A 12,154-nucleotide genomic window follows, 5' to 3' on the forward strand; every position below is an offset into this window, starting at 1 on the left:
GACGTGCAATTAACAGAAGGCTTAAAACTTCAAAGCTGAATGAAACCAACAACCATACAGAACTGCAAACAAGTCTTATTCAGGTCGTCATCAATGTCCAAAGAAGAAACATCCCTAGCAAGAATGGTTATGAGGCTGATTTGATCAGTAACAAAAAGTCTTTCTCTAGGTCGCTCGTGTTTCCAATACATTTACTAATTAGATAAATCCTCAGTACCTATGTGAAAATAAGGGACGTGTTTTGTATAATTGCAATACTGTGAGTTGCACTAATTAGTGACAAATGACTGAAACAATAGGAATTCTTATGTGATTTGGATAGACAAAACGACAGTAAGGTAACAATGTATTCTTTTATTGTTTTGATTTATGAGTTGTAAGCTACAATATAGAAGATCAATTTTTAAGAAAATCAAACGAAGTTAGAAATAAGAGAAAAAAATTACTTAGGTCACGAGTCATCATACACCTGTCAAAATTTGTCATTAGTTTTCACGAGCTGTCAAAATTATTTTTATCTCTCCATTCTGCAAATGCATTGTTTTTTGTAAGTATCTTGGTAGGACATTTTAGTGTGTAACACTTTACATTCCACATCAATATTTGTGCTTGAAATTGCTTTGTTGAGCACACCGAAGTCACGTAAGAATTTCTGTTTTAGTTTATTGTCTGTAATAAAGGTGCCAAACTTCATTGTTAAGATATATGAATTGTTCCTTTCTGGTAGACAAAGGAAACTATTTGGTTGAATCCTAACATAACGGTTTTTGGAAAGAACTGAATATTCTTTGGGGTTTTTTATTCACCGGAAATTCAAAACTTGATACCACCTTAAAATGACTTGTTTGAATATATGATAAGCAGTGACTGAAGCTTGACTTGTACGCATGTATACTCACATATGTATATATGATTCTCTTAAAATTCTTCCAGAGACGCCTGATCAGTGTACTGTTAGGGGATTATTAAGTGCGCATTCAGATTCAGCATTTCTCTATATTTACATCATCACATTATCTGCTTGCGTCGATCCTATGTAATAGTTAACTGCATTTATGTATTATTTTTTGTTTTTGCCTTTCAATCATGTATAAACTTTACTGAATTATATGCGCAGGGATCAGATCACATTTTCTTTATTCGTATTTTCTTCAGTACATGTGTTTTCATTGGGTATATTTTTCTGTTTGTTATGAATACAACACTCAGTATCCTTTGCGCTTTTTACTTCGGATCTGATCAGCACAACTTGGCGATATATAACCATTTTGTGTCTATTCGCCGTAAAACCCATATCACTCACTCACTGATCATCACATACACTTGCCGTCTGTCCAACATGACCCCGCTTTGGATGAAAAAATCTTCCCCCAGACAGCTTTCGGAGAGTTGCCGGTTTTTCTTTGGCGATGCCCTCTCTCCAGCAGGACAATCGCTGTATGATGTCGTTAATTAATAAACAGATGAATAAATAAACAGAATGTCACAGGTATGACGCTGACCTCGGGCATGAAAACGATGTGCATGTAATTTAGTGTACCGACTGTTGACAACTTTTCCATTATCTCAAGTTATTTCATGTCTTATCTTCATGACGTTTATAAAAGGCTTAATGTCAACAGTTGTACAACAGATTTTTATTGTCTAATTTGCCTTATAAAGTTGAAAATGACTAGAATTATTTACTGGCTGCTGATTTTTGTCTTCATTAAATCTGGAACATGTGTATACAGATGTAAGTATAGTAGATATAATGTAATTTATAAATGTTTTTGAAATGTATTTCCTTACTAATAGATGAATGCAATTACATGATTATTGATAGTATTTCAATTCAATATGGCCTCCATAGATATTAAGTACATTCAATGTAGCAGATGAAAATTGTCTGTAAGAAAAAAAACTGCCATTTACAGTGCTGTGCTGCTGATAATTATTCTTCTCCGTCTTTTTAGCTCACCTCAGCCAAAGGCTCATGGTGAGCTTTTGTGACCACTCAATGTCCGTCGTCAGTCGTCCGTCGTGTATCATGTGTCGTGTGTCCGTCAACAATATCTAAAAAGACCTTCTTGAAAACCACTCGGCAGAATTACACCAAACTTCACAGGAATCATCTTTGGGTGGCCTCCTTTCAAAATTGTTCAAAGAATTGAATTCCATTCAGAACTCTGGTTGCCATGGCAACCGAAAGGAAAAACTTTAAAAAATTTCTTGTCCAAAACCACAGGGCCTAGGGCTTTCATTTCTGGTGTGTAGCATCATCTAGTGGTCCTCTACCAAAATTGTTCAAATTATCCCCCTAGGGTCAAATATGGCCCCGCCCCGGGGGTCACATGGTTTATATAGACTTATATAGGGAAAACTTTGAAAATCTTCTTGTACAAAACCACACGGCCTAGGGCTTTGATATTTGGTATGTAGCATCATCTAGTGGTCCTCTACCAAGATTGTTCAAATTATCCCCATAGGGTCAAATATGGCCCGGTCCCAAGTTTTACATAGACATTATTATTATTATTATTATTATTATTATACCAGATTTATATAGCGTCCTTTTCATGATCAATTTCACATTCAAAGGCGCTTTACATAGTTCAAATGCAGCCACTCAGGGCGCATAATTCATCCTCTACTAGTACAGACACAGAGCGATCTGACCAGAGGGATCTGACCAGAGGGACAGAGTGAGACAAAGCCCCCACGACAGAGAGATCAGAAATCAGATACAGGCTTGTCCGGCTAACTTAGCCTAGCTCGTTGTGAATAGACAGCCTGGTTCTTTAACGTGCCCAGTGTATAGCACTGATACACGCAAGGATTGCCTGGGTTCCTGACCAGTACACCTCTAGTTGGGTGGGAAACACTGAAAAGCGTTTCTGAAAATTCCCGAGTAACTGCCGGGGTCGAACCCCCGACCTCAGGATTGGAAGGCCAGTGTGCAAACCACTGAGCTATCCGTCCATTTACATAGGAAAAAAAGTTTAAAAATCTTCTTGTCTGAAACCACAACACTTAGACCTTTGATATTTGGTTTGTAGAATTGTCTTATGGTCCTCAACCAAAATTGTTCAAATTATACCTCTGGGGTGAAAAGAGGCCCTGCCCTGGGGGTCCCAAGTTTTATATAGACTTATATAGGAAAAAACTTCTTGTCTGAAACTGTAAGACCTAGGCTTTTGATATTTGGTATGATGCATTGTGTAGTAGTCCTCTACCAAAATTATTCAAATTATGCCCCTGGGGTTAAAAGAGGCCCAGCCCTGGGGTCACTTAGTTATTATGTGAGTTATATAGGAAAAATACTTAAAAAATCACTTGAACCTATTTCCAAGACTGTTTAATTATGATTACCTGATGACCCAAAGTAATATGATGTGACTTGACTGTGACCTTTCTTGTTTTTAAAGATACAGCCTTGAAATTTTGCTGATATACACAGTTTTGCACACCAATCGTAAAACTGAATTTCACTGACCATGAATGTGACCTACTGACATTCTTAATATTTTATCATCAGTTTGACATTTGAAACATGTAGCTCATATTACTCAGGTGAGCGATCCAGGGTCACCATGACCCTCTTGTTTTAAGATTATATGGACACAATGTGTGGACATACTTTCAACTTTACGACACTGTCACATGAAATGATGCGTTTGAAACTGACGCAAAGTGCAACGTACAGAGCTAACATGAATTGCGTACTAACACTTACTGCAGGGCTGGCCCAACATTTTACAGTTACAGTTGAAGTAAGTCAGTAAGTCTTACGACATTTGAAGAAGAAAAAAACCAGTTACAGGTAAGTGTTACTGGTACATTCTGAGAGCAATAAAAATCATCTTATGATTTTGAGATAAATATAACCATTGCATTATAATGGAAGAGTGCATTTCAGAATCTACCGTATATTAGACATTTGCGAATTAAGTCTACGTGGACTGTGAACACCTAAGACGATCGATTTTTCAAGGGGACCGTATCAACATGATTATTTTAATTTATGTGTGGTAGGAAAACATTCCTATAATGATGGTAAAGTCTGGCTTATTATGTAACCGCACAGGATAAGATTTGGTTTTGTCTGTCCGTCCGTCTGTTCGCCAGAGAAATGATTTGTTATACATATCGCAAAAAGTATTTGATCTAGCGTCATAACACTTTCCTGAAATGTTCTTCAATATTATAAGTTGCGCATCTGCGACAAAGTTGAAAAGATGAGCTAGTCTGATCGTAATGTATCCGTATTTCATCGTCGTCGTCGTCCGACATGAAAAAAATCTAAATTGGGTTAGCTGGGATCAAAATGTAGGTCAGCGGGTAAAACATTGTGAAAACTGTAGAAAACGTAATATCTTGCGTCTCCTTTCCTTTGTTATTATTATACGCCCGAAGGGACGTATTTTGTTATACCCTAGGTGTTCATCTGCCCGTCTGTCTGTCTTTCTGTGTGTCCGTCTGTCTGTTAGCAATTTCGTGTCGACTCCGCTCTGTAACTCGTGAACCCCTTGAAGAATTTTAAACAAACTTGATACAAATGTTCTCCACATCAAGACTACGTGCAGAGCGCCTTATCAGGTGGCTCGCTTTAAGGTCAAGATCACACTTAGGGGTTAAAGTCATATGACTTTGTTTCGTGTCCGCTCTGTAACTCTTGATCTGTTTGAAGTATTTAAAAAAACATTGCTCCGATAGCCACACGAGAACTACATGCAGATATAGACTTGTCATAGTACGCTACTGCGGAAATAAAAAGTGGTAGTATTAACTTGGAATTCATGGCATGCTTGAGTGTAGACGAAAGCATATCGGATTGATTGTATAAACTGAAAACTATCAACAAGAAATGGATTTCATTTCATTCATGTTTATGCCATAAAACAGTATAAATGGGAAGATTTTTTATTTTGGTTTTTCCTATCTTCCGTTCATTTATCTAGCAAAAAAGCTGTCCATCTCTTCGTCCATCCACTACTGACAAACTAAAACAATAAAGTTATACGAATACAAAGTCTTTAACGCGGCTGTTACAGAAATAACAAGTGTTCCGCCAAGCTGGGCAATATACGCCCGAAGGGTTATATCAGAGAATGGGAGCAAAATTTAAAAAACTTTACTGTTGAAGCCCAATGGAAAAGGACAACAAAGGGAAGAAATTCCCCGAAAAACTCTTAAGTCCACTAAAATTATTACCAGGTACAGGTATGTCAAAATACACCTTAACATTGCAGGTACCATCCATGTTGTACCACAGAAAAGTGGTCTCGGCTTTTCCCTACGGCCAATAATTTAAGAAAGTTACAAAAAAACTATTTGTAGTAACATAAAAGGGAAGTAATTCAATAAAAAAATATATTATAAATGAACAAAAAGGGATCTGCAAAATAAAAACAAGAGCACCGCAATGCAAAGCAACGTAAACACAAAACAAAGTAATGTGACCTTTGACCCCAAAGTATGACCTTGACCTTGAAGCGAGCCATGCGCTCTGCACGTCGTCTCAATGTGGTGAACATTTGTGCCAAGTTTCTTTAAAATCCTTACAGCAGTTCAAGAGTTACACATCGCACTCGAAACAAAGTTATATGACCTTTAACCCCTAAGAGTGACATTGACCTTGTAGCCAGCCATTCAAAACATGCGCTCTGCACGTCGTCTCGATGTGGTGGACATTTGTGCAATGTTTCTTTAAAATCCTTTAAACAGATCAAGAGTTACAGAGCGGACACTAAACAAAGTCATATGACCTTGACACCTAAATGTGACCTTTACCTTAAAGCGAGCCACCTGATACAGGCGCTCTGCACGTAGTCTTGATGTGGAGAACATTTTATCAAGTTTGTTTAAAATTCTTCAAGGGGTTCACGAGTTACAGAGCGGAGTCGACACGAAATTGCTAACGGACAGACGGACACACAGACAGATAGACAGACAGACAGACCGCAAGATGAATACCTGGGGTATAACAAAATACGTCCCTTCGGGCGTATAATAACAACAAAGGAATTGAGACGCAAGATATTACGTTTTCTACAGTCTTCACAATGTACGTTTAACCTGCTGACCTACATTTTGATCCCAGCTGACCCTGTTTAGATTTTTTCATGTCGGACGACGACGACGACGATGGAATACGGATACATTGCGTTCAGACTAGCTCATCTTTTCAACTTTGTTGCAGATGCGCAACTTATAATATTGAAGAACATTTCAGGAAAGTGTTATGACGCTAGATCAAATACTTTTTGCGATATGTATAACAAATCATTTCTCTGGCGAACAGATGGACGGACAGACAAATCCAAATCTTATCCTGTGCGGTTACATAATAAGCCAGACCTTGCCATCATTATAGGAATGTTTTCCTACCACACATAAATTAAAATAATCATGTTGAGACGGTCCCCTTGAAAAATCGATCGTCTTAGGTGTTCACAGCCCACGTAGACTTAATTCGCAAATGTCTATTAATAGCTACTCCAAACCTTACAAAAACATTTTAAAACTAAACCCATATCTATGGTGGCATATTTCTGCATACGATAGCCAGATAAGTTTCGCGAAAATATATCGAGTTTTCACGAAAAACAGAATTTTTTTCGTGAAAACATAAAAGCTTTCCACGAAAAGAACTGCAAATATTAAATGGAAAAAGATTGCGTTAGTGCCCTCTACTGTATAGGAAAACCAGACAAGTTTCGGAAAAATGGACTAAACTTTCACGAAAAACAGTAAAGTTTTCGTGAAAATAAAATGTTTTCGCGAAAATAATATTTTATTTTCGAGAAAACTTTACCGTTTTTCATGAAAATTTGGTCCATTTTCGCGAAACTTATCTGGTTTTCTTATGCAGAAGTGGACACTAACACAAATTTATCCACTTAATATTTGCAGTTCCTTTCGAGAAAAGCTTTTATGATTTCGCGAAAAGCTTATATGTGTCACCCTTCATGTAATATGATACGGGCTAACGTGTGTTCTCTTCTGGGATTTCTGTGGACTGAAAGACACACGCAGACAGCAAATGTAATATTTTACCAAGAGAGACAAAGATTCAAGTCTTCACTTCAAAATCTATTCTGGCTGTGCGCATTCATTTCATGACAATTCAAAAATTACAACAAAATGAATCAAATGATGAATGAGAAAATGAGGGATGATCATATTTCAACACAACATGTAAATAGTTTACCTGAAAGACACACGCAGACAGCAAATGTAATATTTTACCAAGAGAGACAAAGATTCAAGTCTTCACTTCAAAATCTATTCTGGCTGTGCGCATGCGTGGCGGAAATTGGCGGTGATATCAATACATTCAAATTGAGGCCCGTCACCGTGGTTAAACAACATGTTAATTAATGATATCAGAAAATGATATTTATGTGGATGTATAATGGATATGAAATGGAATTATAGGAACGAAATATAGGAAAAATGAGAAAAAGCTTGATAGTAATTCATATAGGATATATACAGACAAATGACCCTGCGACATATGTTTTCGCGATTGTTTTTATGTTTTTCTTGAAAACTCGATATATTTTCGCGAAACTTATCTGGTTATCGTATGCAGAAATATGCCACCATACATATCACTTCGGTAGTTCAGCTAAATATTTCGATGAAAATATTCTTATAGCGTGCGAGCGATTGTTGCTACAAATCAATGTTTTGTTACAGTTTACTGTTTATTAATCAAGTCAAGGCCCATAGGGGCATCTGACAACAATTATAACAATAACAAGTCATAGTAACAAAATCAGAACGGCATGTAAAACATGACAAATCGTTGCAGAAGTAACTGATAATGTGGAGGATGAGAACTAACTATTTATCCAAAAGCAGACATAATTTTCTTTCAGAAAACAGCCAGTTTTAACGAAGTATTCTTATAATTGTCATTGTTCATAAGGTCAGAAAATTTGAGAGAATTTGGATATTTAAAATAATATTCATCTATATATTTTGCGTAAGCCATCGGTTAATTTATATGCAGTAGGAGTTGGTTCAAACTTCATAGAAGTGTCCCCAACCAAATCTGTATCATATCCAATAGTACCTTTATTTTCACAGATTGAAAATGTTGATGTAGTGACTGTTGCTACAAGTTAATGTTGTCACAAGTGATGAAATGAGAGATCTTTTCATTATTATTAATTAGTGATTTAATCAAAGTTTTCTTCAGCAAGTGTTAATAGCTCTCTCTATAGCATCTTGTACATGTATGGAAATTTGAACACTAGGTTTGAGCAGTCCTACTAGATATTCAAAGTCTCAACGGGAACCAAACATTTTACAGCATATATTGACCTTCTTAGCCAACTTTCTTGCCAAAATCATGACCATCAAATACTTCAGGAACAAAATGCATTAAATCAGGCTTTCCATTCGGTGTTTCAGAATTGTTTTGTATGCCTATGGAATGTAGATTCAAGTTAACAGCTATTCGGTCGAGCTCTGTGAAACAAAACTTTAGACATTCCACATGTAAGGGTTCAGTTCATCATATTCGTTTACTGTCCTTTAGATCCTTCAGTATGTAAATCCACCATTGTATTCCTTGACGTTTTAAACTTCCCAACCAAGCCTCTATTTTTTATAAGAAACAATTCTTCCATAAATAAAACTTTTTAGACCAGACGTACTATTGGTATTATTGTGTCTGAAGAAGGGCTGGAGAACTGCTGAGGTTTAATTTTCGGTTCACTTGTCACATCGGAATATTCTATGGACAATTTAAGCATCTTCAATGCTCCGAAATAAGACAAAAGAAGGGAAGGGTCTTTATTACTCTGCGAAACTTCTAACCAACTTATTTTCCACCTGTAACCATCCACAGCACCAAGAATTGTTTATCATTTCCATCAACATCCGCAGTAAACGTATTGTTCTATCAATTCTATTCTTGTAGCTGTACCTTGCGCAACTGTTTCTGGCATACTGACACAACTGCTGTAACCTGCGACACCCATAGAATCAATAGCATTGCTTCCATGCCTGAAAAATATCATAGAAATGCACATGATGGGAAATGGATTTTAGCTCACCTGAACAAATCTCTCACGCAGCTTTTAGTGTGGTCTTTAGTCTATCGCCCGTCCTTTCGTGACTTGAATGCCAGTCTTCACTCTACTTTGAAATAAATGACTGAAACGTCTTACTGTAGACTATTATCCTATAACAAAGATTCAGATGACACACCTCCTTTCTTTGTATTATCCAATCTATTGCCAAGAGCATGACACATTCTGAGTATAACATGCGAATGGCTTTTTAACATCATGAACATGTAAATATACTTACATCATCTGTATTCTTTTTCTTCAAATTTTCGCGTTTCATCTGTGTTCCACCCGCCATTTTTTTTAACCGCTCACGTTACCCGCTTCACCTCTACCCTACGTAGATTTATATAATCTATTAGGTAATTAATAATACATAATACATCATACATAAGAAGTAGTGCATAAAAACTAAGACAAAATGTCCCTAATAGGCTTCTACCACCTAAAATTATCATAGATAGAATGAATTTGTTCATTAGAGGTCATCCGAATTTTTAACTTTGTCTTACAGAGTATGGTCACGCATGATTGTCGAGACAATCTAAAAATCATGGATGGAGATTTGACTTCGGCTTTAATTCCAGGTAGAATGTGCATTGGCTTTTGATCTTGAAATTTTTAATGGGTCAGTGAATAAAATAATAAATTTGAAATAATGCCGTCTTATGAAGTTGAAGTAGATCTATTTATTTATTGAAACAAAATTATGAACTCGAATTATATCAAATCAAAAATGATTTTTGGCTGTACTACCAATTATTTTACTCATGGACAGTTTTTTATATCCATTTTAGATGTTTTAGCACCAAGCTTAGATGGATTTTTCGCGTTTCCCTATTTTAGGTTGTAGGCCTATACAAGTGTATGTGTAACATTTCTAGTACATGAAATAATCCTATTACGTTAGCTTGATGCATGACATTTTCATATAGATCTATTATGTTAACATGGTGCTTTACATTTTCATAAAACTAGATGAGGTGGGGAAAAAAGGTGAAATGTGTAAACAGTTTTATTTTAGTGTTATTCTAAAATTGAAAATATTCTGTATTTTTTCAGGTGTGTAGGCATGCTTTATTTTTCTCTTTCAAAGCATTACTTAAGAAACAATAGGCCTATATCTCATTGATTTGTCGTTGAATAAAATCATTGTTTGGAGTTCAGATGCGAAGGAATTATAGGCCTACCACGAGGGCCTAATAGCTCTACGCATTTGAACGACAAACAATGATTTTATTCAAGAGCAAATCACTAAATGATATTTGCCTGTTTTTGTTGGTTTCCTTTCCTACGTGCCACTTTGCCGTTTGACGCTATGACGTAATAATTGTGACGTCAGAACAGTGAATTGTTTAAGAAATAATATATTTCATCCAGTGATTTGTCGTTGAATAAATCATTGCTTGGAGTTCAGATGCGAAGGAATTATATCACGAGGGCTACGCCCTCGTGATATAATAAATACGCATCTGAACGACAAGCAATGATTTATTCAAGAGCAAATCACTAAATGAGATATATTATTTCGATTCTAACACGTTATAAAAAATTTTAAAGTACATCCTTGATGACATGCATTAAATATTTGCCCGTTTTCAGTCGGTTTCTTTTCCAGCGCGCCTATATGCCGCTTGACGCCATGACGTAATAATTGTGACGTCAGAACAGTGATTTGTTGTATGATAATTCACTGCTTTCCTCCTTCTTTGTTTAATAGGAAAATGAATCGGATCGTGTTAGAATGTAAAATAACACACAACTTTCAGTCTTCTTTGTTGAATAGGAAAATGAATCAGGTCGTGTTCGAATTTTGTATAAATAATGTCATGGTTTATTAGATTATTATGAACGACTTAAGAGCAAATTGGCTGCAAGTTCATTATATCCGGAAACAAACAAACACTTCCGTTGACTAACGTGTTGAACTACCCTTAAGGAGAGATATATGTTTTTTTGCAGGTGCATTGCTATGTAATGGAGCTGTGGCAGGAACCATTTTCAGATCATTTGGCAGTAAACTGTCCCTTAAATTTGTTAGTGTCTACAGCATCAATTCATTTGCTGGCTTTAGCTTACACATCGAGGCTTTTTTAGGAGGTATGAATTAAACGCTGGAGGGACCTTTATTATCTATTGTAACAGTTTATAAATTTCAACTTTTAAAATTTATTAGCTATACTTTATTGGTTATAATTTAATAGCTATTTATATGTAACTGGCTGTATTCTGATGGGAAATTGAGTGAGGAAGACGAAGAGAGGATAAGGAGGGCGGCTAGCTGTTACAGCAGGTTTGCATGATCGTTTTATCAAAACTTACCCTTATTATTTATTTGTTATTTATTTAACTTATTATTTATTTGGTATTACTTTTTAGTCATGTTATCATTTATAACTTTTAATTTACTACTTATGGACTATCGGGCATTCTGTATGGCGGGAGATGTTTGAGTACAGAAAGGAAAATCGAATCTATATAACAATGTTTTGCTATCATATAATGAAAAGTTGGTTCAATATAAAGACAGAACGGTTCCATATATTATATTTTGAATGCATATATAAAGGGAAATCGAATATATATAATAATGTTTTGCTATCATATATTAAAAAGTTGATTCCATATAATTTTTTAAAAGAAGAAACGGATATAGGCCTACAAATTGTATTTTCCAATTCATATAAACAGCGAATGAACCTACCCTTACGAAATGGTCAAAAAGCTGCGAACATGCCGCGAACATGTGTCGAACATACTTATTCGCAGGAAGTATTCGCGGGATATTCGCTGCTTCCCTCGATCATGCCACGATTGATTTGATACTAGTTCGCGCGATATTCGCAGGAAGACCAATGATCGCGAGAAGAACTTAAAAGATTACAATCTTTTGGTAAACTGTTCATGAAGAACTTTGATAAGATGAGGTAATTGTAGATCAATTAATTTGTAACATTATCTGTAAAGTACAACCAGGTAATATGGACAAGTTTAGAGGGAAATCTGTATGCATCACAGACATTTTTCAAACGTGAATGGTGATTCTTAGAGGATGATAGGAATATGTTCTTATTTTAGTAAGTCAGAAA

The 12,154-nt window shown here is 35.9% G+C and overlaps 1 protein-coding gene across 2 annotated transcripts in view; it reads left to right on the forward strand.

Annotated features, from left to right (window-relative positions):
• Positions 1 to 1,602: 1,602 nt before the first annotated feature.
• Positions 1,603 to 12,154, forward strand: part of LOC123559145 (deleted in malignant brain tumors 1 protein-like) — a 35,135-nt gene continuing 24,583 nt past the window's right edge. For both annotated transcript variants that reach the window (XM_053544026.1, XM_053544027.1), the window contains exons 1-4: positions 1,603 to 1,735; positions 3,592 to 3,752; positions 9,580 to 9,652; positions 11,028 to 11,165. In XM_053544026.1, the coding sequence (XP_053400001.1) occupies positions 1,669 to 1,735; positions 3,592 to 3,752; positions 9,580 to 9,652; positions 11,028 to 11,165 (439 nt within the window). In that variant the 5' untranslated portion in view covers positions 1,603 to 1,668. The remainder of the gene's footprint in view (positions 1,736 to 3,591; positions 3,753 to 9,579; positions 9,653 to 11,027; positions 11,166 to 12,154) is intronic.

The sequence above is a fragment of the Mercenaria mercenaria genome, chromosome 5 (genome assembly GCF_021730395.1).
Source record: "Mercenaria mercenaria strain notata chromosome 5, MADL_Memer_1, whole genome shotgun sequence".
Classification (NCBI taxonomy): domain Eukaryota; kingdom Metazoa; phylum Mollusca; class Bivalvia; order Venerida; family Veneridae; genus Mercenaria; species Mercenaria mercenaria.